Here is a 26,620-nt window from a genome sequence, read left to right as displayed (position 1 = left end):
AAAAAAAAGTTGGGGAATACATAAGTACATTAGGAAAATAAAAATACAAAATTTAATCGAAAAATACAACTGAAAATTGGAAAATCAAAGCCGAAGACATAGAAAATTAATAAGGATAATTCAAGAAATATATATATATATATTTTTTTTACAAAGAAATACTTTTAAAAAATATAGGACAATAAATAATATAAATCAATAAACTCCTTTTTCAAAATTTAGGAAGTTAAAAAAATTGTATGTGAATATATTTCATCTTCAATATTTACTTGTTTCTAAAAAAAAATTTTTTTTTAAATCTAAAAATACAAAGAAATTGAACAAAACAGAAAATGAAATTACAATGTGTTAAAGAATTACCCTTTTTTAATATAACAAATAGTAATAATGTCAATATCAATAAATGTATCCTTTTTGATAATTTAGCAATTAAAAAGATTTTATGTGTGTATATATATGTTTATTTCTAAAAAAAAAAAAACATTAGAAATAGTTTGTGTATAAATTTATATTTTCAATATTTATTCCTAAAATAATGAAAAGATTTTGTGTATATATTTATATTAATTTTCAATGTTTTTTCTAATTTAAAAAAACTACAGTTAAAGAAACAATGAATTAGCATTTGAAAATAAAAAAATTAAAAGAATCATTTTTTAAAATATAACAATATTTATTTTTAAAAAAATCAAAATCAGAAATACACTTAAATAGAACAAAATATAGATTTTTTTTTTTAAATGTATTTTTAAAGTAAAACATTCAAAATTAAATATTAAGAAAAACATTTTTTAATGGATTTTCTTTTTGTTTTTATTTGATGATTTTCTCATTTTTAGCCGTATTTTTCTATATAATTCTCTATATTTCATAAAAAAAAAAAAAAATGTATTCATGCATTCCCCCAATGCTTTACATTGATTCAGCAACTCAATCTGCCATTGACCGAGCTAGACGTCACTCGATCAATAAGTAGATTCATCGCAGCTATTCCAAACCAATCCACCATAAATTATAATCCCGATAAATTGGAATTCATTAGGCAAAATGAAACCCGGTTAATCTGGGGCTAGATTAACTGGTGATTTTTGCATCCGTCTTCATCGCTCGTAGACATCCGATCTATTTGAAGCGGGAGGGATGGCAGGAACGTTCATTCGTTGTCGTAATATTACGATTTTTTTCTTGTACTAATACAGTACTACCACTTAAATTTGTAATAATCCATTGGCTTCTAGTACTAATAATATGATTTTAATCTTGTACCATTGTCCCTTTTATTTCCTCAGACTTGAACACTTTAAAAGTTCTTGTAATTTTCCGACTTTTTTCTGTTACAAATACTACAACGTCAATTCGGTATTATTACGATTTTTCTCCTAATAATACTGTGACTTTAATTTCGTAGTATTACTTTTTTTTCTGGTACTTATATGACAAATTTAACCTTGTAGCCTTCTTGCTTTTTTTCTGGCACTAATACTATGACTTTAATCGCGTAATATAACAATTGTTTTCCAGTACAAATATGACCAATTTATTTTCGTAATAATTTTTTTTCTGGTAGAAATACTACAACTAATCTTTCGTACTAATTTTATGACTTTAATCTTTTATCGTCTGGTAATAATACGACAACTTGAAGGAGATAGTACCTTTTCTCATAGGCACCATCCAACTGTTTGCATTACTTTTAACACACCCAATATATATATATATATATAAAAAAAAAGCATTTATACCATAGTTTAAGGAAAACAAGCACTATATAGGGCATAAGAGATACATGACACCTTCTTATCATGGAAGCCCAACGTCTGCGTCATGCAACTGCCTGCGTTAGATTGACGCTGAAATCTATAAGCTCACATCTGCACTACCAACTCTCGCAAACAGTTCTCCCAGACAGTCCAGAACAAATGGCGGGAGACCCTGTGCCAACACAAGGAACTCCGGAGAACGCCCGATATCCAACTGATAACACAACTGTTTACTGACTCCAAGAGCCCCTTTGATACTGAGGTGGCAAAATCCACGACCCTCGTTGCCCTGACAACAGTAACTCCCAAATCCTCCAGTCCAATCCACAAACAGACTAGAATTCCAAACACACCGTTCTTCATGGTCCACCCCGCAAGAGCTTTCAAAAGACAATATTTAAAGAGCATACGACACGAGAAAAAAAGTCTTAAATGGCATTATTATGTGAATTATAATCATATTTTGAGACGATTCGACTATATACAACAATTTAGCAAAGCGCAGATGACGAGAAATTAGTCTTTTAATCTGCTGGTTAGCCACGCCTACCATTATAGGGCTTTAGCGTCCCCAACAGGTGGATGACGTCAGCGGTAGACTGGGCTCATCGGTTTTACTATTCAGCCCATTGAGGGGGAATTGTTCAGAACGAGCCGCAAAATGTCATTGTTTCAGTCTCTCTACGCCAATATTTTTACAGGATATTCTTTTTATCCAAGTATTTTCCCCAATTGCTAAATAAATGGCATTGTCATGACAAATAACAGTCTTGTGCTAAATGGAATATGAAATAATAAAAATCCATTTATTCAAGACGACATGGCAAAATTAACTGTCGACTTCACCTTTACTGTCGCACCTCCCGAACGATATTTTATGACACCTAAATCGGACATATGTCATTTCCCTTCCCCGGCTTCGGAGAATGTAAACAAACCAGAAGGAGTGACAGCTAGCCGACATGCTAATCCGAACCGAGTGATGTTTCAAAGTCTTCCAAGCGGAAAATCACACATAACTAGCCTGGATTATTTGACATGACGACCCGGTTGTCGATTGTCTTTGCGGATCGGCAAACCGCCCGGCGGAGAGCAATTTACAGTTCGTTCCCAGGAGGAGGGTGGCTGGAGTTGTTGTGCAGCTAACGTGCTGCTGCTAATGAGCATTAGGAGAGCTTTTTACATGCCTATCAATGATCAAACGTAAGTAGTCCTTTATTTAAAGAAAGTTTGTAGTGTTTACTTTGTAATAGCTGTATTAATATTTGACATAATACTAAACAAGATGTTTACTCACTTCCTCATAAGTCCAATGGTCCCACAGTATTCGTTGGGCTTGTTTTAGCCAATATCGACGGTGAATGGGAACCTTTTGAAACTCCAAAAAGGCGCATACACCTCTCCCTCATACAGAATGATTTTTCTGCAGCCGTTTGGCTGGCGTGATGCGAAAAATAAACGTATTAATCCGCAAAATCAGCTGAATCCTTAGTCCTCATACACAACAGTACGGCTGTATAGTGAAGAGGACGCCTTCATTCATACACGTCACAGCGCCCTCCTCCTCAATGCAAGACCGAAGCCGGAAGTCAGTCATTTTCATGGCGCAGGATTAAAAAAACTAAATAAATATAGCGATCGCTTCCACACACATCCAAGCGGTCCATATCATTCAGGAGCATAAAATACCGCGTGTATTATGAAATAAACAAGCTTTTTCGTGTCACATGCACTTTAAGCGTCATTTTTCTTGGGAACCTTTTATTGACGTGTGTTCGGGTGACCTTGCCTTCCTGCCTGAGTCTGTTTCGCCTTGCTGTTTGATTGTTATCATCAATATTACATTTCTCTGGAAAAGTGCATAGATCTCACGCTCAAAAGGTGAGAATGGCTTTTTTTGAACTCATTTTGAGGATTGCGCACAAACCAAATGTCCTAGAACCAAATTTCCAAATGTAATTACTAGAATATGACACAATTCAGCTGTCGACCTTAATAAATTGTCAACTTGTTTTCGGTGAGCCTATTTTAAACCTTTTAAAATGGAGTCAGTACAAAGGGTTAAAATTAAGGTGAACGCGTGGAGTTTTGCCTTTTTGCCAGGATGGCTGGGTCCCGCCTGCCCGGGTCGTTGGAGCTGCGCCAGCGTGGGTCTGACGGTTCAACTGGCGTGATTCCAGCAGTCTGGCTAAAAAGGTCAGATTCCTTCATACTCATACTACGTTTTTAATCTCATCATATTACAATTGGTTTCTGGTACTAATACTACAACTTTATTTTCGTTATATTACTTTTTTCCCCTGATGCTAATACTTTGATTTTAACCTAATAGTATTATAACTTTTTTTTCCCTTGTTCCGATACTGCTAATTTTTTCTAGTCAAAATGCTACAACATTAACCTTGTATAATTGCAATTCTTTTCTAGTATTAATAGTATCACTTCTCGTAATATTACAATTTTTTTTTGGGTAATAATACTACGACTTTACCTTTTTCTTGTACTAATACTACCACAAATTTTCTGGTAAGAATACTAGGACTTTAACCTTGTAATATTATCACTTTTTTTTTTTCTAGTACTGACAAACAAATGTTAATTCGCTGCCACTCTCCCGCTTCAAATGGACCGAACGTCTACTAGCGATAAACTCATTTGCTGATTGGACGTCTAGCATCGTCAGTGGTACCGAAAGAGTTACTGAACAAGAAATAGACACTTACCCTATGAAAACAGTAAAAAAAACAAAACAAAAAAAAACAGTTTCTTCATCAAATTCAGTTGGCGTAAGGAATTACATCCCAAGGACGGACGTAGACGTCCTAATCCATTCGGACGGTCGCCGCCGTGATTTGATGTCGTCACAGTCAAAAGTCACGTCAATGAAATAGTGGAGTCGCCGCCCTGGAGGAGAATGAAAATACTGCCCGCCCTTACCTCCGTCCGTCAGGGGAAAGAACTAGAAAAAGTCTACTCCATGATGGCTCTGTAAATGACGGGTTCGATGTAGTCGCCGCGGTAGCGCGAGTTGATGACCCGTTGCCTCTTGGACTCCCGGATGATCTCCTTGCCCTCGAAGATGCCGTCGAAGCGCATGTCTGACGCTTTGGACTGTGGAAAATTATACATTATAGTCACCAGAAACAACCAGGAACGCTCACTTTTTCCCCAGCAATTCTGCTTGTGACATCACAACCAGCTTTCTATTACTGTGTTAGCTAGCTAGTTAGCTAGTACAAGTTGACAGGATGACAGAACAGTCACATTGCTACAAGAGAATAGAAAGTCTATGGCTAGCATGCAAGCAGCTCATTCTGGGTGTGACATCATACTTTGTTGTGAGATTTTTTTAATGGGCTGGGTCAACACAGGTAAAAAAGGAAGACTAATTAGGATCTACAGTGCCTTGCAAAAGTATTCGGCCCCCTTGAACCTTGCAACCTTTCGCCACATTTCAGGCTTCAAACAAAGATATAAAATTTTAATTTTTTGTCAAGAATCAACAACAAGTGGGACACAATCGTGAAGTGGAACAACATTTATTGGATAATTTAAACCTTTTTAACAAATAAAAAACTGAAAAGTGGGGCGTGCAATATTATTCAGCCCCCTTGCGTTAATACTTTGTAGCGCCACCTTTTGCTCCAATTACAGCTGCAAGTCGCTTGGGGTATGTTTCTATCAGTTTTGCACATCGAGAGACTGACATTCTTGCCCATTCTTCCTTGCAAAACAACTCGAGCTCAGTGAGGTTGGATGGAGAGTGTTTGTGAACAGCAGTCTTCAGCTCTTTCCGCAGATTCTCCATTGGATTCAGGTCTGGACTTTGACTTGGCCATTCTAACACCTGGATACGTTTATTTTTTAACCATTCGATTGCCGATTTGGCTTTATGTTTTGGATCATTGTCCTGTTGGAAGAAATATCTCCGTCCCAGTCTCAGGTCTTGTGCAAATACCAACAGGTTTTCTTCCAGAATGTTCCTGTATTTGGCTGCATCCATCTTCCCGTCAATTTTAACCATCTTCCCTGTCCCTGCTGAAGAAAAGCAGGCCCAAACCATGATGCTGCCACCACCATGTTTGACAGTGGGGATGGTGTGTTCAGGGTGATGAGCTGTGTTGCTTTTACGCCAAACATATCGTTTTGCATTGTGGCCAAAAAGTTCAATTTTGGTTTCATCTGACCAGAGCACCTTCTTCCACATATTTGGTATGTCTCCCAGGTGGCTTGTGGCAAACTTTAAACGAGACATCTTTGAGAAAGGGCTTTCTTCTTGCCACTCTTCCATAAAGGCCAGATTTGTGCAGTGTACGACTGATTGTTGTCCTATGGACAGACTCTCCCACCTCAGCTGTAGATCTCTGCAGTTCATCCAGAGTGATCATGGGCCTCTTGGCTGCATCTCTGATCAGTTTTCTCCTTGTTTGAGAAGAAAGTTTGGAAGGATGGCCGGGTCTTGGTAGATTTGCAGTGGTCTGATGCTCCTTCCATTTCAATATGATGGCTTGCACAGTGCTCCTTGAGATGTTTAAAGCTTGGGAAATCTTTTTGTATCCAAATCTGGCTTTAAACTTGTCCACAACAGTATCTCGGACCTGCCTGGTGTGTTCCTTGGTTTTCATAATACTCTCTGCACTTTAAACAGAACCCTGAGACTATCACAGAGCAGGTGCATTTATACGGAGACTTGATTACACACAGGTGGATTCTATTTATCAACATTGGTCATTTAGGACAACATTGGATCATTCAGAGATCCTCACTGAACTTCTGGAGTGAGTTTGCTACACTGAAAGTAAAGGGGCCGAATAATAATGCACGCCCCACTTTTCAGTTTTTTATTTGTTAAAAAAGTTTAAATTATCCAATAAATGTTGTTCCACTTCACAATTGTGTCCCACTTGTTGTTGATTCTTGACAAAAAAAATACATTTTATATCTTTATGTTTGAAGCCTGAAATGTGGCGAAAGGTTGCAAGATTCAAGGGGGCCGAATACTTTTGCAAGGCACTGTAATTCCATTTTTTGTCACTTGTTTGGATGGATTTTTGTCCAAAATATGCTCTGCTATCATTTCCAAGTCACTTGGTCTAGCATTTCATAGCACCTTTATGATTTTTAACTAGTACTTCTGCTTGAGTAAATGCTTTTCACTACTTTTTTTCTCATCCTTGGTTAGAATCCCAACTGTACACAGAGGCGCCGGACTTACCAATCTGGACTTGACCCGCTTGGGCAGCTCCTCGTCCAGCGAGTAGACGTCATCCCGTTTTGTTGTCAGCTGTGAGCCGTCCTCAAATTCCACCTGTGTCCACACAAAGTTTCCAAATTTAAAACGTGTTACACCGATACCTGTACTCAGGGTTCCTACAGGTTTCCTCAAGTTAAATTTAAGACTTTTTAAGACCTAATAAAATTCGATTCATAAATTCAATGTTTTTTTTTTTTTTTTTTAGACTTTTAAGGACCCCCTCGGAAACCCTGTAACCATTTAAAAAACAAAAGCAGCACAAACTAGCACAAATATAGCACAAAGCACCACTTTGGGTACTTTTTGCAGTAAATGGTGGGCTGCGTGATGTCATCACTATAAACTAAAAGCAGAATATCTACCAAACCATTGCTTCAAAATCAAAGCCCTTTATAGCACACACCGGCAAAAACGAAGCACAAACAAATGACACCATTTTTAATCAAAATGGGGGGCTGATTGACCTCAGATTGGTAAATATCTCAAAAACAATAGCAGCACAAACAAAACTTTTAACAGCACAAACTAAATGACTTGACGTCATTTTTATACAAAATTGCGTCTGATGGGGGCCAACTTCACAGAGGTTCAAGTAAGCATTTTGGTTTCCTTACCAAGTACATCTGAACGACGCGCGACGCCACGAACTTGGCGCCGTAAACCAGGCCGTCGGTCCAACGCACTTGCACCACTTCGCCCGGCGGGGGCGGGCCCATCTGAGAGCAGTCTCGGTTCTGCCCGGGCGAGATGGGCACGCTTGAATTAGGCTTTTGTGCGTGATGAGGACGTGGCAAAATCCCACCCACCGCAATGTCCTCAGGGAAGAGGTTGTCACTGAAGGAGCCGTCGTCAAAGTTGACCTCGTAGAAGGTTTCCTTGGACAGCTGCACCACGTCGCACTGGTAGTAGCGACCATTTTTGTGCTTGCAGATGACTTTCTGGCCCACCGTTAGCTCCTGCATGGCCGCCTTGTTGCGCTGACCACACCAAATCACAACCCGATTGAATACGAAAAAGACTTTCATTTTGGAATATTGAATGTCAAAAAATGGTGAGACTTTCTTATTCAATGTCTCTAAACTTACAGCAGGTTAGGGATCTACAGGTTAGAGCAGATTTTTTTCAGGGGGTATTTTTAAAATGTATGTTCAAGAAGAGATGGTAATGTCATATAAGAAATAATAATGAGAATAATATACAGTATTTCTGGTAAACTTAGTACTTTAACAAATTATAAAAACAATTCTTGAGGAATAAAAATACAGTTTTTTCTAATAATAATTATTTCATTTATTATTATTTTAAATATATTTATAGAATTTAAGCTAGTTCACAAATTTAAAAAAAAAAAAGGAAAAATGCTAATTAAAAAAAACCAAAATATATATATATATATCTAAAGTTAAATAAGATTGATATCTTTTTTTAAATAAATTTTTTGAAAACTATTGTTCAAATTGTTTAACAAGACAGAAAAAATGATGTGACTTCAAAAACTCTTGATGTTTGAATATATATTAATGATTAAAAATAAGACCATATCAAAAAATCAAATTAAAAGACACAAATCAAAAAATAAAAACTTGTTTTTTTTTTAAATAAAGAAAAATTTTAATTATGTGTATATTCAAAATTTGCTAAAAAGAAATGGAAGAAAATCTAGATTATGATTTAAAATAAAAATCTTGAAATAAAATATTAAGTTAAAGAAATGTCTTAGGGGAAAACACAACAATTCTATTTTTAAATGATTTTTTAATTAGATTTGTAATTTTTTTTAAAACAATTATTATTTTTTTATGTAGATTTTTGTGGTTATGTTCTAATTTTATGATTTTTGTTTTAGTATTTTTTTTTAATTTTATGTTTAATACTTGTTTTTTCACTACTGTTTTTTAATTACCGTATTTTTCGGACTATAAGTCGCGGTTTTTTTCATATTTTGGCTGGGGGTGCGACTTATACTCAGGAGCGACTTATGTGTGGAATTCTTAACACATTATGATATAATTTCACATGTTATTTTGGTGTTTTGCAGTGACACTGATGGTTTTGTAAAGTTGTTAGCATGTTCTCATGCTATAGTTATCTGAATAACTCTTTATAGCTATGGCCACGTTCGCGTTCTGCCTTTGGCAGTGTATGTTCAATTGTATTATTGACTTTTTTTATCTTGAAATGGATGCATTTAGTTTGTGGTGCTTTCACGCCCACGTGAGGGCGCACTCGCACTTGTTTACGTGACACGCCAGAAGAAGGCGGACAGCTACGTAGCTCTGAGTGAGTGAGTTAGCTAGAAGAATAGACGGATGCGAACCTACTTTCATTGTTTATGCTTTTAAATCATCTCTACAGAGGCAACGCCTGCGTGTATCATCTTTTCTGTTGTTGTTGTGTGTTTTCCACCCGCGATCGGACACTTAGAGCCAGTTGTGTGGTTGTTTGAACGATGTGCTAATGATAGCGAACGCATGCTAACCTGTTACTTATTACTAATAGGCAGTGTTGTTAATAACGGCGTTACAATATAACGGCGTTATTTTTTCCAGTAGTGGGTAATCTAATTAATTACTTTTCTCATCTTGGCAACGCCGTTACAGTTACTGAGGACGGAAAGGCATGCGTTACTATGCGTTACTATATTGGTCGAAAAGTCTGAGGGAGACGGACTCACCGAGACGACAGAGCAGAGCAGGAGCGGGGAGGAGGCAAGAAAGTTGTGACGCCGAGCAAACGCGATGCTAGGTAGCTCCAATAATACATGTTGTAGCCGATAGCCGACAAACTACGCCCGCATGTTACGGTAGATATGGTAGACATGGTAGATATCACATGTACTGTATATAGATATAACTAGATGCAAAATGACAGACATGGCACTAGATGCGTTAGTAGACAGCCGCCATCTTAAAGCAGTAGGCTTTTTAGGACGGCTCTGTTGTAGAGAACCTAAGTAACTTTTTATTTAAAATACTTCTAAATCGGCAAAATCTTGACTTGAATCTATCTTTAAATGATGAAACAGTTTTAAAACTTTCATATGTCGAAAGTAGAGAGAAGGGAACTAATGCAATAGTGGGAGCAATTTTAACAACTTTTTAACAGTTGATTCAGGGTAAAGGGTAAATCAGGGTAAAGAATTGGGCTCCACAAAAAACTTCACATAGTGCAGCCAATGTTTTTTTTTTTTTTTTTTTTGAGGGAAAAAAAAAAAAGTAATTATCACCAATTACTTTGCCAAGTAACTAATTACTCTTACATTCATGTAATTGAGTTACTAACGCAATTACTTTTTGGGAGAAGTAATTTGTAACTATAATTAATTTCTTTTTTTTCAGTAAGATTAACAACACTGCTAATAGGACCTAATTATCATTTATTTACGTTGATGCGAACCTGTTTTCTATCGAGGACCAAATTGATTCAGCAAATTATACGGACGTCCAGCATTGTCTTTTGGGAGTTCGCTGTATAGCCAGGACAGGCCGTAGCGTAGGACAGTATATTCACATTTGGTTGTTTATGCACTGTACACTGTACATTTATTTAGCATGTTGTTCTCTATTGTATTTTTATATTAAATTGCCTTTCAAGATGACATGTCTGTTCTATGTGTTGGATTTTATCAAGTAAATTCCCCCCCAAAATTCGACTTGTACTCCGGTGCGACTTGTATATGTTTTTTTTCTCTTCGTTGGGCATTTTATGGCTGGATCGACTTATACTCAGGAGCGACTTGTAGTCCGAAAAATACGGTATTCATGTTTCCTCCAAAGCTGAGAGCTGGCAGCGAATGAACGTTCATTCAATCATTTCCATCCCTCCCGTGTCAAATGGATCGAACGTCGAGCACCAAACAATGGCAATCAACGAGTGAATTAATGACATAACATTGAAGCGGTTATAAGAGTAGGAAGTTTGTCAATGGTTTCCTTAGTTTTAGTGTTGTCTGTTAGCGCTTACCTCGATCTGCGCGGGCCCTTTGTGTCGACAACAGGTGACGTGTACCACAAAGGGCCAGTCGTCGGGCTGCATGAGCACGCCGGCGGCCTGCGCGCAGGTGGGGTGGTAAGCGGTGGGGCAACGCCCGTGCGAGCACTGCACGCAGCAGCCCGACGCCTTCTTCATGCGCTTCTTGCAGTAGTAACATTTCTGCAAAGGCAACCTTTTCAGCTCTTTTTCTGTCTACAAATGATTTTTTTTCTCTATAGGAGCTGACCAATTTGAATCTCTGCAGTGGGATGCCGCTCAGATCCACGGGACTTCTGTCGGCGACGTTGACGAAGCGAGCCTCCAGAACGGCCACGGCGCACAGCACGTGAACCCACCTGCCGTGACGGCGACAAGTGGGTGGGGCGTTTACGCCGAGCGTCCGACCGCGGAAAACTTACTTGTTGTTGTTGGCCCTCTGAAGAGCGCCGCCTCGTAGGCAACACAAACAGCAGTTCTGAAAGAAGCAAAGACGTAATTCGGAACCTAAAATGTTTTTCAAAAAAAATTTTTTTTTAAAAGACCCAGATATCTCAAAGTAACATATTTTAGAGCAGTAATTGCAAAACCGTGATCCCGCGACATTTTGGCTTAAAGTTATCATACCTTCAGAATATCATACTGGCACATGCCTAGTTGTAAAACGTTGTTATCCAGCGGATAAATGGTTCTCTGAAGCCAAATTTTCTCAGTGCAGACAGTCCCCAGGTTACGAACAATATGCTGGCAATGTAACCCAAATTTCCACTTAAGTCGGAATTAACCCTTTAAGTACACCTAAATCTCAAAATGACTTTCCAAAAAGTCCAAAAGTATTGAATTGTGTTTAATGATGGAAGATACACTGCCCCCTCGTGGCAGCGTTGGGTCTGGCTGGACTGTCACCTTGTGTGACTGAGAAGCAGACTCAGGTGTCTAACATGGACAAAGGATAGGCCCATATAAGGCTGTAAGTTGTTTCAGCTAATATATGATTATGAATGTATTTCTCATTATGTTTAAAGTTACAGTTTGTGGAGTTACATGTGATCACGTAGTAAATAAATTTAGAAATTAATCTAGAAAAAGAAAAAATTGAAATGCAAATATTTTCCACTTTTTATTTACTTACATTTTAATTTATAAAAAACAAAGCATACTTTTTTTAAATGAATTTTTTATTCATAACATTGAAACCATTTGACACTTTAAAAAAAGGAAAGATTAGTGAATGTTTCCTTTATAATGATAATATATTTTGATGATTTGAATTTTAATGCCTTATTTATTTTTGTCATTAGTTTGCATTTCTAATGCAAAACAAAAAAATATAAAATCTTCTCAGTTGTACTTATTTATGTTATATATATATTTTAATTAAACATTAAAAACAGTAAATATTCTCATTTTTAATCAAAAACATATATTACTTCATTATTTATTTTAAATTTAATTGTGTGTATATATTTTTTGGGGGGGGGGGGGTTCTTTGGTATGTGGAAAAATATGACTCAAATTAATTACCACTGAACGTGTTTTAATTTAGTAAATATTAAGGTAACTTTTCTCAGGTGGTCTGACCTCCATCAAGGCGTTGGCTTTGCAGCGGGCGCACTTCCACTCCTTGCTGACGCCGGCAGGATCCACGCCGTAACAGCCTGGAATCGAGAGGAAAGTGAGCGCGAGCGGCGGGAAGGACGGCCGGGGGAAACTGTGGCGGCGACTGACTGGCGTGGACGCGGACTGCGCACTGCGAGCAGCTGACCAGCAGGCTTGTCCCGTCCTCCTCCAGACGGGGCGTGGGCGGAGCCTCCTCGCACTCCGAGTCTTCTTCAGTGGTGGTGGCGAAGCAAGTCTCCGGGATCAGGGGTTTGGTGCGCATGCGCCCGCCCGCCGCCATGACCGGAGCGTTGATGCCGCTCGCGCCCTCCGACTGGTCATAGACAAAAGTTTTTAAAAAAGGACTTTTTTTTTTCCCCCCACTGGGAAAAAGAAAAATACAGCCAAAAAACCCCATAATTCTTTGAATAACGTGTCGCTTTTCATTTGAAAAATTAAATTATTAAATGAAAAAAAAGATAACATTCTTGTTAGATTATAACTTTTTACAATTAGTAAGTCTTGTGCTGTCAATGGCAGACAATGGAGTTAACAAATATACATAAAACATTGGAGGAATACATAACTACCTCAAAATAGTATTGATAAAAATGTATGCTAAATATATATATAAATAAATAAAAACTGCTAAAAATGAGAAAATTAGAAAAAAAATATTTAATGTTTTAATATTTATATTAATAAAAATAACAACAATTAATAATTTTATATTTCATATTTAATTTACTTCCAATTTAATTATTAAATCAATTTTATTATTATTTAATTTTATATTATTATTATTATTATAAACAATTTAAAATAAATATAATTTATATGGATGGATGGACGGATAATTAAATATTTAAAATTATTATTTTTTTAAAGATTTTGAATTTTTTCTGAATCTAAATCTAATTGTAATATAGAAAATTACACATTTCTAAGTTTTTTTTATATGTATACATTTATTAGTTTATATTTAAAAGTTTTATTTCAATTTTCTTTAATCTTTTTCCTCCTTTTTTTCTTTTGTTTTTCTAATTTTCATACGTTTTCAATAATTTCTTCTATTTCGATTTGTTGTATATTTAATAGTTAATTTTATTTTAATTTCATTATTAAATTATTTGAAATAAATATTTATAATTAATATTAAAATAGTTGTTAAAAGTCAAAATTTTTAAGATTTTATTTTGACATAATTCACCTTTTATTTTTATTTATTCTTTTTTTTTTAATATTTCATTTTATATTTTATTTAATGAATTATTATTAATTAATCACTATTATTTATTTTAAAAAATGTATTCAAGTTTTTATTTTGAATTTTCAAAGTATTTTCTTCTATTTCTATTTATTCTTTTTTAAATACTCTATTTTAATTTCAATTAATTCATTTATCTATTAAATTATTGAAAATATTTAAATAATTAATAATAGATATTATAATAATCATTATTCAATTTTTTAATAATAATTTTTTATTTAATATATCATTTTGATTTCATTATTACTTTATTTACTTATTACATTAATAATATAAAATTAAACACTTTTTATTATATTTTAAATAAATAAAATTTAATTATAATTATTAAAAAATTAAATATTTTTTATTTTCATTATATTTAATTTTATAATAATAATTATTATTTCGTAATTATATTATAAATCATTTAAAATATTTATAATTAATATGAAAATAATAAAATTAAATTGATTAAAGATTTTATTTTTAACTAATTCTCAATTTTCTTCCATTTCTATTCTTTTTAATATTAAATTTTTCATTTAATATTTATTGATTTAGTAAATTATTAGATAATAACAATTATTATTTATTCAAACAATGTATTTAAGTTTTTATTTTGAATCAGTTATTTTATATTTTCTTCCTTTCTATTTATTCTTTTTTAAATATTTATTTTCACCTCGATTAATTCATTAATCTTTGTAATTATTGAATTTTAAATAATCAATAATAAATAATATTAATTATAGTACTCATTATTCAATTTTTTCTTAGTTTTAACATTTTTATTTTGAATTCATTTTTTATATTTCCTTCTATTTTCTTTCAATTTTAAGCCTTAAATCTTTTAAAAAGACTATTTGAAAAATACAACTTACAGTATAAAAAATATATATATAATATATAAATAAAATTAAACTTGCACTTAAACTTCTGTTTAAGTGCAAAACGAAACCAAAAAAATCCAACTGTATTATACGCTACTTTTTTTTTTTCTTTTCAAAATAAGCCCACTCATCTAAAACACCTAAAATACTTACTTATTAAATTTTTTTTTTTTAAATGACTGCCATTTACAGCGACAGCGAAAGAGTGCTATTTACCTGCTGGTAGGCAAGGAAGAGCGAGCATATGGAGCAGTAGGGCGGCTTGGCGCCGGCCCGCTGATTGTACTCGCGCTCCCGCTTGATGTTGGGGGGTCTGCTCTGCCACAGGTGGGCTAGCGCTTTGGCCCAGCCTTCCCCCTCCAGGCCCCCCTCCTTGACCGGGGACACTTCCTCCGGAGCCTCTGTAACACAAACACGTACGCGTTGAAGGAACCCGAGCGGCGCGGCCAAAGTGAGTCTGCGGCGCACCTTCGTCGCTGAGGCCGTCCTTAATGAGCGGGTGGTGACCGGGCAGTTGACCCAGACGGCTCTGCTCCGACTTGCTTAGAGTTTCCTCGGGCCCCTGCTGGACACAAGTGGTACTTTCACATTAGGGTGCCACAACAGCGTACCGAGCGAATGCTATTTTTAGACCGTGACGTCGCATTGTAAAGCGGAAGGTAGTCTTTCAAAAACGAACACGCCGATCAAGCACTGCTGATACGGAAATTGTAGAAAGGACTCTAGACATTACGACGTATGAAGGACGTTTTCTTCATACGTTTCCCAAACCCAAAAACTCGAAGGAAAAAACGGAAGCGTGTCTCCCCTTAGCTACAGTTGCTAATGTCACGAATATTAATGAGCGGAAGTGACGTGTTGCTTGTGGTACACCATTAGCCTACTGCTGGGGTAGGACCTCTACGATACGTGAAATCTTTTTAAAACGATATATCGAGTCTTGGCGGGAGCATATCGATAACTTTTTGGGCTACACAGTATCGTCAGATATTACCTTTTCAATTAGTTGTCATACTTCTAATGATATGTCCACGACTGTATATATAGTTATCGGTTTGATATCGTATTTTGGAGTTGGACAACATTAGGCTATCAGTTAAAAAGTCATTATCAGACAACCTTAGTCGTGACTCACTTTGCTGGTGTCTTGGTTGACTTCCTCATCGCCACCGTTGCTTTCCTCCTTGTCTTGGTCTCTGGGCGCGGCGTCTTCTCCTTTGGCGTAACTGTGCACGTGAAGAACATCGGCGGGACTCAGCGTCCTCTGGAACACCGCGTGCGCCCCCGTGTTGCTCGCGTCAAGTTTTTCATCCTCGTCGGGCTGGGCGGGGTCCTTTTCGCCACCGCCGTCGCTCGGTTCAGGGTCCGGCTCCGGCCCGTCCTTGGGCTCCGACGTGTGGTTGGTGGCAGTGTCTGCCGACGCCGTCTCAGTTCTTGAGCAACTGATGGACTTTTTGTCATCTTTCTCTTCTTCTTCTTTTTGGCGCTGTGGCTCAGACTCCAATTTGACCGTCTCCATTCTTGAGCAACTGATGGGATTTTTGTCTTCTTCTTCACGCTGTGGCTCAGACTCCAATTTGACCGTTTGATCTAAATAAAAAACAAACCAACAAAAAAAACAAAAAAAAAAAAACATTTCATCTCAGTCATGCAGGCTTAAAACTTTTCATATACAGTGGTACCTCTACATACGATCACTTCGACACACGATCTTTTCGACATCCGACGTAAAATTTGAGCCGCCATTTGTTTCTACATCCGACGAGTTGCTCGAAATACGACGACATGACAGCACTGCAAACGAACGCACGGTGGATTTTCTTGTGTGAGAAATCAACGCAGTTTTCAAAAAAAGTTGATACAGTTGGAGAAACAAGGAAAAAAGTGATGCTTACCTTTGAAATGAAGATGCAAGTTATAGAAAAATATGAGCTTGGGGTGCGCGTCCCTGAACTGGCTCAACAATACAGCTCCATGGTCCTCTTCCGACCACCGTTCGCCACTATTTATAAGTTAAGGTGACAATTATTATTGTGGTAACATTGCCAAGGAAATCGCCAGCTTCGTCACATTTTTATCATTTATTTAAGAACTTATCCAACACAAAACACCCATTGTCTTAAGCAGTTGACTGCTCTCAAGAAAACGAAAGTATTATCTCTACCGCACCGACCTATCTCACCGTGACGTCAGCTTCGCGGTGCGTTCAGGGACAGTAAAAAGTGTCCGCCATATTAGAATCCAATTCGTTACATTATTTACAGGAATAATTATTAATTATTCTTCTTATTATTATATTATTCTGACTTATTTATTTATAACTTATTTGTTTTTCTATGTTTAATTGCCATTTGTAACAGTGCCAGCAGTATTTATTAAGAATTTAGTGTATGTTTTTAGGCTTTGGAACGAATTAATGGAATTATAATGTATTCCTATGGGAAAATCCTGCTCGACATACGACCATTTCGACTTACAAACAAGGTCCTGGAACGAATTAAATTCGTATGTAGAGGTACCACTGTATTCAATTTTAGAAAAATTTGATTTTTTGGGGGAAAATGAAATGTATTTTTAAAATGATAATAATAAAAACTTTTAGCTTCCCTAAAACGCTTTTCCGTGTTACCTAGAGTCTCCAGCTCAACCCGGGCGGGAGAATCCATTTTGGCATTCTTTGACTCTACCTCCTCTTCCGCCAAATCCGATTGGACGTCCCGCGAGGTGTCCAGCCGTCGCTTGGCGGCCGTCTGAGCTTTAGGGCTGAGGCGCCAACACGTCGGTCGAGGCATCGGTCGAGCAGTCGTCGGCGCGCAACCTTACCTGGAGGCGGGGCTGTCAGGCACTCGCTCATCTGGAGGCGGGCTCTCCCCCCCGAAGACGTCGGCCTCCGGCGTGGGCTGGGAGTGGTCGATGGGAGCGTTGTCCTTTCCCGCCTTCCACAATTTGTAGCGCTCCGGCTGGAACTTGCGCACAAACACGTCCATGGAGATCTTCACCGTGTCCTGCCGGCACGAGCACTGAAAAAACGGCCACAACTGTTAATATTTTATAGTACTGCAACCATTCATCGATGAACTCGAGTAATTCGATTAGAAAAAAAAATTGCCGTTTGACTTTGAGTGGCGTTTGTTTTGAAAGTGTTTGCATTTAGTTTTATGAATTTGGGTGGACACACTGCCCACTAGAGGCGACAGTAAATATGCCATAACTCATTTAACATGGCTGAATCCAGCTTCTCCCTGTTAAGACCAACGTAAGATAATTTTTTGTTCATAATTAATAATAATAATATATTATTATTAATATAATTAATAATAATTATAACAAGTTGGATCAGACAATAGTTTACCGTGAAGATCTGCAAACAGTTTTGGACATCACTCTCCTGCTCTCATCACTAGAGCAGGAGAGTGCTTGACTTGAACTTGACACAGGAACGCTACTTGTCTCATCCCGTCTTTCCTGTTCATTTTGCTTTTGCCATCCTTCTCATGAATGGTCCACTCACGTTCAAATTGGAAGGGCAGAACCAATTACATGTTTATGTAGTTAAAGAGTGACACTGTGGAAGTCCGGCAGCGTACCTATGTGTCGTCACCGCCCTGCGACGTGAACAACAATGGCAACCTACTACTTCAAATAATTTTACAAATTTTATCAAAACAAAAACATTAAAAGGGGTTTTAATATTAAATTATTTTAACTCGTACTAACATTTATCTTTTAAGAACTACATGTCTTTCTATCCGTGGTACACTTTAAGCTAGCAGACTTTTGCTATGCAAATTAGCCAATTATTCTATTTATTACTTGTTATACCACCATTTATTTTTTTATACTGTTTGAGGCTAACCTCAAGTATTTTAATTCATTTTTAAATAAAAGCGGAATTCTGCATTGTTTGAAGAATCTCTTAACTTTCATTCACATTTCTTTTGAAAGTGCAATCTTAGCAAGCCTATGTTTTACATCTCTTAAAATTTATTTTAGGGCTGCAGCTATCAAATATCTTAGTAGTAGATTAATCGATGGACTAATTAGTCCGAATAATTGAGTAATCGGATAAGGAACACGAAAAATTCAAATACATGAGCTGAGCCTCAAACGTTTTTTTTTTTTTTTAATGAGGATCTATGTACAAGAAAAAAAAAAACAATTGGCTAACTTACATAGAAAAAGTTCGCTAGCTTAAATGCTATAAAATGCAAAAGTTTTTCTTTTACAATGCTCTTAAATTTTTCAGACACATATTCCCACAAAAAACGGTTAAATATACCTATAAACTAAATTATGAATGCAATAAAAAACATTAGCTCAAACAAAAACTTAGCTTACTTTGGTCTTAACAGGGAGCAGTTGGCTCATTTGTTCAGCCATGTGAAAAGAGGCAAACCAGAGGGCAGTGTATCCACTCTAATCAATAAAACTGAAAGCAAACACTTTCAAAATAAACCATTATAACGCCACTTTAATTAAACGAATACTCGAAGCAACAAAATTTAATTTGAATATTTTTTTCTAATCGAATACTCGAGTTGAATCGATTAATCGTTACAGCACTAATTTATTTTGTAACGCAGTAAATGTTCCTTAACTGATGACTCGATTAGAGCTGAAACGAATACCCGAGCAACTCGAGTTTAAAATATGATCCGAGTAATTTTATTCACCTCGAGTAATCATTTATTTTGACAGCTCTAAGCATCACGTTTTGCTCGGACTACTTTTAATGCGGGACAACACGCTGATGTCACGTGCGTAGAGGAAGAAGCAAAAAAAAAAAACTTACTGCAGCCGACAGCCGGTACAAACGACGCCGACGTTGCTAAATACTAGCTCGCACGATGGTACGTTGGTAGCATCTGATGAGTCTCATAGAGTTCACATGTATGTTGAACTAGATCAGCAATGACAGACTCGGCCGCGTCTGGGCGGCGTTAGTAAAAAGCCGCCATCTTAAAGCAGTAGAGCGCTAAACGCTAATAAAGAGCGCTAAGCACTAATAAAGAGCGCTAATAAATAAGATTAATGTTACTGTCACTAGGTCAAGTAACGTTAGCCCTGCGGAGGGCTAGGTTTCTATTAATTATGACCACTTTCGATGCGTGGCTAACGTGTCTTACATACAGGCTTTAACATAACATAGCGTTTTGGAGTGATGAGGGTGTAAAATAAAAACTCAATAAAGCTAACTATCAATTTTAGCTCAGTAGTCATTGCTGGATAAAACACCAAGTAGCACTGGTCCCTAATGTGCTCCAATACAGCCTGTATCATTCATTTATTTTGAACACTGCAAAAACTCAAAATCCTATCAGGACTTACAGTTTAGACTAACTTAAAACTTAACTAGCACTTAAAAATGGCTTGACACAAACACGTGGGAAAAAAATCCAAACTTTTAAGTGATGTGTGTTATCAAGCGTCACGGCATTTTTAGATATATATATATATTTTAATAAGATCTAAAGGTTTTTTGAGTGAAAGCAGTGAATTAGTCTTTTTTTATTCTAGTTACATCTGAAATGCAATTGTTGGCTGTTTTCAACAATATACATCGAAAATAAAGACATTGATTGACTGAAAATGGTTCAAGATTAGATGAAATGTCTTGTTTTCTCATGTATATTTATAATTGCTCTTCACCTGAAAATATATTTGTTTTATCCGATTACTCGATTAATCGATAGAATTTTCAGTCGATTACTCGATCACTAAAATATTCGATAGCTGCAGCCCTAGACTCGAATAGATTCAACTAACTAGTTGATAGATTAATCGACTACTAAAATATTTAATAGCTGCAGCCCAATTCAATATCATTTTAAAATGATTTTATTGGCCGATATTATCGGCTTCAACTACAAATTAACTTAAAAACGTTTTTTTAACCATCAAGTTGACATAATTTTTAATGCCTCAAACATTTAGTTTAATGCATTTTAAAGCCTAATTTGACAAAATCCACTTAATGACTTTTAATGCTTTTTAATGACCCGGATAAACCCTGTAGTAATATTGTCATCTACCAGCTTGGCTTGTTTCCCGTAGTCGATCCAGCGCCGCGTGGCGAAATTGGTGGACTCGGCGCAGTTGAAGCCGTGGTTGAATCCGGCGTGGTAGCTGTACGGGAAGGTGACGACGAACTGGCCCGCCTCCTGCGTCACCTTCTCGAAAGGGATTCCGTATTTTTTGAGGATGGACGGCGAAATCAGCGTCATTTTGTGGCGCAGGAAGGCTTCGCAGCTCTGAGCGTTGCCGGGAAAGAAACCTGTAGCACAAACATTTCGTGCTAGTGCCATTCTTTAAGAACAAACGCGAGAAAGCACGCGTACCCTTGGCGAGACGCTCCAGTCTCCTGCCGTGTTCCGGTGGGACGGCATACCTGGGATAAATGAAGCAACACAGAAAACCTCATTCTTAACGGTTTCAGTGCCTCTTTTCTTGTCAAATTAATTTGTCACTAGAGTTGTCCTTTTCCTTTTGCTCACATACCAGGATTTGGGTTCCCCAAAGTGCAAGTAGTTGATGCTGTACAAGTCCATATCTTCTGTATGCCAGGCGAAGGCAGCCTTCCACATGCCGAAGTAAAGATAAGGCGTGTTGACTCCTTTAATCTTCACGCCGCTCTCGTGTTCCACCGTGTCCAAAATGGTGTTCAGGCGGCCGATGTTCCACTCGTTCACGTCCTGTAAACGAAAAACGAGTCAGTGACGCTGTCGCCGTCCGGTCCCCACGCTACCCACCGAGTCGTAGAGACTCCCGCTGACGTCGGCGCCGTAGAGAGGCGGGTTGAACGTCAGATTCTTCCAGAACTTGCGTTCCAGCTCGTCAAAGTCCACGTAGCTCGGATGGCAGAACCTGTAGGCGAAGAAGGGCCGGCGCCATCAGTCGATTGACAGACGATCGAAGGAATCGGCGAGTATTTTGAGAGTCGATTAATCGTCTGAAGACACTGATGACCTAAAAAAATAATGTTAATGCTGATAGACAATTGGACCACTTGAGCTGGGTTGAAAATGTTTCAGTGCCACTGATGGCAATGAATGTCCAATAAGTTAGTTTCTACTATTAAAGTTAAAAATTAAAAAAAAATTATCTATTTTTTAAAAAAAGGAAAGAAATATATAAACAACATAGTATATTGTATATCGTAAATATATATAATTTATTTTTAATTTTGTTTTTGTTAATGAAATAATTAAAACAAAAAAAATCTTTGTATTTATTTTATTTCAATTTTTTAAAACAATTTTGAATGAAAAAAAAAAACAAAATATTGACTTTTTAATTTTTGTTTTTTAATAAAAAAACAAAAACAAATATTCCATTGTTACATTTTTTTCCTTTTTATTCTTAAAAATAAATATTCTATTGTTTATTTGTTTCCTCAGTTTTTATTCAACAAAAAGAAAAAATTCACTTTTTTAACTTTTTTTTTGAAGTGTTTTTGATGAACTAAAACCAAAAAAAAACTCTCTTGTTCATTTATTTTTTTTCATTCGTTTTTACTTTTAAAAAGTAAATATTGTATTTTTTATTTAATCTTTTCTCCCAGTTTTTATTCAAAAAAAGAAAAAAGTATTGAATTAAGAAAAAAATTGAAGTTTTTTTTTAATAAAAAAGTACATATCCTCTTGTTTATTCAATTTTTTTTATTACTTTTTATTTTTAGAAAAATATTCTATTGTTTAAGTTTTTTCATAGTTTTGATTAGAAACAAGGAAAAAAGTAAATATTCACTTTTTAATACTTTTCTTGAAGTGATTTCTATTTTTAAAAAGTATATATTCTGTTGTTTATTCAATTTTTTCATTTCTTTCATTTAAAAAAAAAAAATTCTACTGTTTAAGTTTTTCCTTAGTTTTGATTAAAAAGAAGGGTAAATATTCTGTTGTTTAATTTTTTTTCCCATTACTTTTATTTAAAAAAAAAACTAAATATTCTATTGTTTATTTAATACCCCCCTTTGTTTTTAATCAAAAATGTAAAAAGTAAATATTCACTTTTCAAAACTCCTTTTGAAGTGTTTTAAAAACAACAAAATGTTATTTCAATTTTTTCATTTTTTTTTTTTAAAAAGCAAAATTTTTATTTTTTTATTAATTTTTTTCCTTAGTTTTATTCCAAAAAAGGGAAGGTATTGAATTAAAAAAAATCTGAAGTGTTTTTTTTTTTTTTTACACAAAATTAGAAAAAAGAGTAAATACTTTGTTGTTTATTGAATTTTTTCATTACTTTTTATTTTTTTTTAAAAAAGTGGGGGAAAAAAACAGATTTTTTTTTTTTTTTTTTACAATTTCGTTGGTCAACAGTGAAAGCATATGACTTTTTCACAAAAATTAATAAAAAATAATGCCATTGCTCAAATCAGCATTGGGCTGTTCACACTGCACCCCAAAAAAATCTAATACGTGTGGGCAAACAAATCGGAATTGCCGTGTGAACATAAGTATTTTAACCTTATTAATTGAACAATAAAAAACGCACAATCCATATAGTTGGCTAACAAGAATAATCGGCGATTAATCGACTCTCAAAATACTTATTTGCTGCCGGTTACTTGTCCATGTTGGAGGTCCTCCGGAACTCTTGAACGGTCATGGGCTTCTTCTGAATGTTGTACTGTGTGAAGAGGCCAGATTGGCCCGTCACCACCTGCTGAATGGGAGCGGGAATGACCAACTCGTCCATGTCGTCGTATGTCTTCCGCGGCCGCCAGCCTTTTGGCGGGATCACCTGCAAAGCAGGAAAAATAATCAGGGGGTGCTTCCTGACTGATTTTTTTTATCAAGAGGCTCTAATAGGCCACAATTTTTCTCTTTTATTATTATGTTATGAGAAACACATATATTAATGCCACTGATTTTAAAAAAAACTATAATATTTAGTACATGTTTTGTCCTACAGAGGAAGCCATGTTTTACCAGCGCAATGCAAGCTGGGGGTGATGACGCTGTAGGCCTGGACTAGGAGAATAGCTGTGCTAGCTAGCAAGTGAAGCTAGTATGACATTTGGAATGATTTTGTCATATTCTGCTGCTGGTCAGATTGTTTTTATTACAGAGATGTGGGACGAGTTCCCAACATCAAAAATGCATCCAATTTCAGGTCATCAGCAGTGTCTTTAAACCGATCCTAGGCGGCTTGCCCAGATATTGACTTGCTGCCATTTTACAGTTTGTATATAGTTTTGTTGCTAGTTAAATCATTGCCTTGTTTTTTTCATTTGTCAGCCCTCTACTTGTTTTCCAAGTGGGTGAACTTGCAAAATCACAAGGAGTGCGAATACTTCTGCTACTCACTGTTGGTGTACGTACCTTGGCCATCCCCGCTCGGTGTGCTCCTTGAGACTCCATGTAGGCCACGTAGCGGCCAAAGTCTCGGAAGTCTTCGGCCGACGGCGTGAACGTCATGATCCTGCATGCCGCGCTCTGGGCGGCCGTGTCGGCGGAGCTCATCTTTCCGCGACGAGACTGGCGAATAAAATATAAGGGCTGAGTATCGGTAGAAACGAGGGATGTTCGGGATCCGATAATGTCATCGGAACTCGACACGATTGCATCCATCACGTGAGAATTTATTTTTACTTTTTTAATTTTTAAAGGCTACATAACAACAAAATAATCAAGATGTTCCAGGATGATGTCGAAATAACAAAACAAAACTAAAAATTCAAAACACAGCATGAAACTGCGAAAGCGTAAATAATATTTTAATTTTAACATTAAAAAGAAAACTTAATTTTCATTGTTATTATCATTAATATTTTAGTTTTACTTATACATTTACTACAATACTAAACTCATTCATTTTCTGATATTATGTATTTTTCAAATAATTACTATCTTGTTAATGTATGTGTTTATATAACTATGTGATCATATATATCATATACGATACATGAATTTTGAAAAATGTGATTTATTGATGATCTATCATGTAAATATAACACAAAATTTATGAAAAACTACTTGAAATGTATTTAGTTTATTTTATCCGAGGTAAAATTAAAGGCTCCAAGCTTAAAAGAATTATAATTTGCTGTCAATTATTTAGTGGTTTGAGCTTAAAAAGGATAAATTATAATTAATATTTTGTAACTTTTCATTACTAAAACGATGTATTAATGTCAGATTAGGATCTTTTTCATTTTTGGCTATACAGTATATATGAAGAAAGATGACTAGTCAACTTCCTACGTTGCAGAATTACACGGGAATCTAAAAAAATTAAAAATTAACGAGACAGTCCTAAAAGATAATTATTTTATTTGAACAAAATAATTCCTAGAAAGCTTCTTTGGTTCCGTGAGAATGGAGTGAATAACAAAACAAAAACTGCATGTTGCTAATCGCTAGTAAATACCGCCAAACTGTCCAATCACAAACTAGCCCGCCTACTCCAGCTGGCCAATTAAATACCAGCATTCTTTCGATTGGCTGAAAAGCCTGTCTGTCCTCCACTGTGGCCCAGTGACAGCGAAGGTACTCGGAAAAATATTTAGCTAAACATGCTAACAGTTTGGACAGTCCGCTTCGCTTTCTGAGGTTAAAAGTCAACTTCAAAATAAATAAAACACCCGAAAGCGCATTCAGGAGTACTCAGTGTTAAATAAGCTCTTATTCTTGAGCGAAAGGTGGAAGAGTTAAAAAGAAAAACGACGCGGTTTGACCATAGTGAAAACTGACAGCTGCCCTCACTTAGCATGCTAGCCCAACTAGCGAACACTGCTTGTTGCTCGCTGTCTCTGTACGCTTCAAAACTAGCTTTTACTCACACTTTCCCAGCCACAAAGTACACGCCAAAGGGTCCCCAAACTTACTTACGTGCGAAGCAGGACGCACGTGCGCTTCAGCTTCGCAAGCCGCAAGTTAGCGGAGTAGAAAGAGAGGCGTGAAGTCCGGGTAGAAAAGACAGTCGTCCATTACGGCGGTGACGCATGCCCAGTGTGGGTTTGTTTACATGGAGCAAAAGGCGGGGCTTACGGCCTCTTCAACCAATCTAAATGCCCCGTTTTAATACGTTTGTACTCTGCTGGTGTGATTTTCTATTTTAGTTTTAATTTACTTTTAAGAGGTCAAGGGACTATTTTTGGAAATGATTAAATGAATAAAAAAATTTTTAAACCTGCCGTCCATGGCCACAATATTAACATCTGCTGCCACTGACGGTGATAGACGTCCAATCCATTCTGACTGGGAAGGTTGACAGCTATTGTTCGACTCAAGTGTGAAACTAATGGACACAATTAACTTTTAATGATTTTTTCATTCCTTTGGTTGCTTAATGCTAATATACAATGGAATACAGTATTGATGCATTAACTAAAATTAGCGTTGCGGTATTAACTCTCCCCCCTCAAAAAAGAATAGCTTAATGTTGCTCAATGCGAATATGCAATGGAATACGCCATTGATGCACTACCTAACATTTTTGTTGCGGTGTTAAACTCTCCCAATCAAGAAAAAAAGAATAGCTTAATGTAGCTTAATGCAAAAAATAAAATAGCATTAATACAGAATGTAAATTTTTAATTTGCCATTTTGCTGTCAATCAATATATTTTTTTAAATGGGATATTGGATATCTTTTTAATTTAAGCATTAAAATAATAATAATTTAAAAAATATATATATAGACACACGTACATATATACACACATGTATAGATGTATATAGATAAAATAATTGAATATTTGTCCCCCCCCACTTTTTAATGTAAAAATAAGCTAAGTTGAAGAATTAAAAAAAAAGAATAATTCCAGTGTAATTGTATATAATAAAATCGTCATAAATGTATTTAAAAAATAATAATAATAAATAAATAATTGCAATAAAAATATTTTTTTCAATTATTACAAAATTTTAATTATTAATGATTAAATTACTAAT

At 36.0% G+C, this 26,620-nt stretch overlaps 1 protein-coding gene across 3 annotated transcripts; it reads right to left on the bottom strand.

Annotated features, from left to right (window-relative positions):
• Nucleotides 1-446: 446 nt before the first annotated feature.
• kdm4aa (lysine (K)-specific demethylase 4A, genome duplicate a) lies at nt 447-25,708 on the bottom strand. 3 transcript variants are annotated; one of them, XM_057841397.1, is made up of 21 exons: nt 25,557-25,708; nt 24,048-24,203; nt 23,291-23,466; nt 21,474-21,588; nt 21,223-21,416; nt 21,063-21,112; nt 20,757-20,998; nt 17,548-17,744; nt 17,354-17,487; nt 15,860-16,314; nt 15,193-15,289; nt 14,941-15,125; nt 12,712-12,916; nt 12,565-12,641; nt 11,406-11,461; nt 11,234-11,342; nt 10,978-11,166; nt 7,821-7,991; nt 7,629-7,748; nt 6,976-7,068; nt 447-4,871 (listed from the first exon to the last, which is right to left on the bottom strand). In XM_057841397.1, the coding sequence occupies exons 2-21, from the start codon at nt 24,186-24,188 to the stop codon at nt 4,731-4,733; spliced, it is 3,147 nt and encodes a 1,048-aa protein (XP_057697380.1). In that variant the 5' UTR covers nt 24,189-24,203; nt 25,557-25,708; the 3' UTR covers nt 447-4,730. The 3 variants fall into 3 exon arrangements, with proteins under 3 accessions (XP_057697380.1, XP_057697378.1, XP_057697381.1); XM_057841395.1 differs by having other exon boundaries at nt 25,553-25,689; XM_057841398.1 differs by having other exon boundaries at nt 448-4,871; nt 15,193-15,286; nt 25,553-25,689.
• Between the last annotated feature and the right edge of the window lie 912 nt (nt 25,709-26,620).

This window comes from Corythoichthys intestinalis, chromosome 7 (genome assembly GCF_030265065.1).
Source record: "Corythoichthys intestinalis isolate RoL2023-P3 chromosome 7, ASM3026506v1, whole genome shotgun sequence".
NCBI classification, from domain to species: Eukaryota; Metazoa; Chordata; class Actinopteri; order Syngnathiformes; family Syngnathidae; genus Corythoichthys; species Corythoichthys intestinalis.
The sequence above is the reverse complement of the archived record's forward strand: the minus strand, read 5'-3'. Positions and strand labels throughout refer to the sequence as shown.

Excerpts from the sequence above, each read along its gene's own strand:
- kdm4aa (XM_057841397.1), bottom strand. The coding sequence starts at position 24,188 with ATGAGCTCCGCCGACACGGCCGCCCAGAGCGCGGCATGCAGGATCATG. Across the intron at positions 21,417-21,473 it reads GCGGGAGTCTCTACGACTCG|GACGTGAACGAGTGGAACAT; the intron begins GTGGGTAGCGTG and ends TTTCGTTTACAG. Across the intron at positions 7,069-7,628 it reads GCGTCGTTCAGATGTACTTG|GTGGAATTTGAGGACGGCTC; the intron begins GTAAGGAAACCA and ends GTGTGGACACAG.